At 58.1% G+C, this 291-nt stretch overlaps 1 protein-coding gene across 1 annotated transcript in view; it reads right to left on the bottom strand.

Moving 5' to 3' along the window:
* Positions 1-281, bottom strand: part of UBE2T (ubiquitin-conjugating enzyme E2T (putative)) — a gene marked incomplete at its 5' end in the record, with an annotated part of 4,526 nt that extends 4,245 nt beyond the window's left edge. The window contains one exon of the mRNA XM_009070503.1: positions 272-281. Coding sequence (XP_009068751.1) covers positions 272-281 — 10 coding nt within the window. The remainder of the gene's footprint in view (positions 1-271) is intronic.
* Between the last annotated feature and the right edge of the window lie 10 nt (positions 282-291).

The raw sequence follows: 291 nt of genomic DNA, 5'->3' as shown, positions 1-291 counted from the left end.
CCCCCAGGGTTGGGGCATCCACAGCCTCCCTGGGCAACCCATGCCAGTGCCTCAGCACCCTCACAGGGAAGAATCCAGGACTAAAAAACATCATGTCAGCTGAGCCCAGTTCATCCCAGCTAAGCCTAGTTCCACCCCACAGCAACCAAGGCACAAGCCAAGCTACAGTTCAAAACACCACCAATAATATACCCCCCTAAAACCCCACAGAGCCTGTCAAGCACAACACCCTCGGGGACGGCAGAGCATTCCCTGCCCCAGCAGGACGTACGTGCCCGCAGCTCGTCCGTG

This window comes from Acanthisitta chloris, unplaced genomic scaffold (assembly GCF_000695815.1).
Source record: "Acanthisitta chloris isolate BGI_N310 unplaced genomic scaffold, ASM69581v1 scaffold9892, whole genome shotgun sequence".
Taxonomy (NCBI): domain Eukaryota; kingdom Metazoa; phylum Chordata; class Aves; order Passeriformes; family Acanthisittidae; genus Acanthisitta; species Acanthisitta chloris.
Note: the sequence above shows the minus strand (reverse complement) of the source record. Positions and strands in the feature narration are given on the sequence as shown.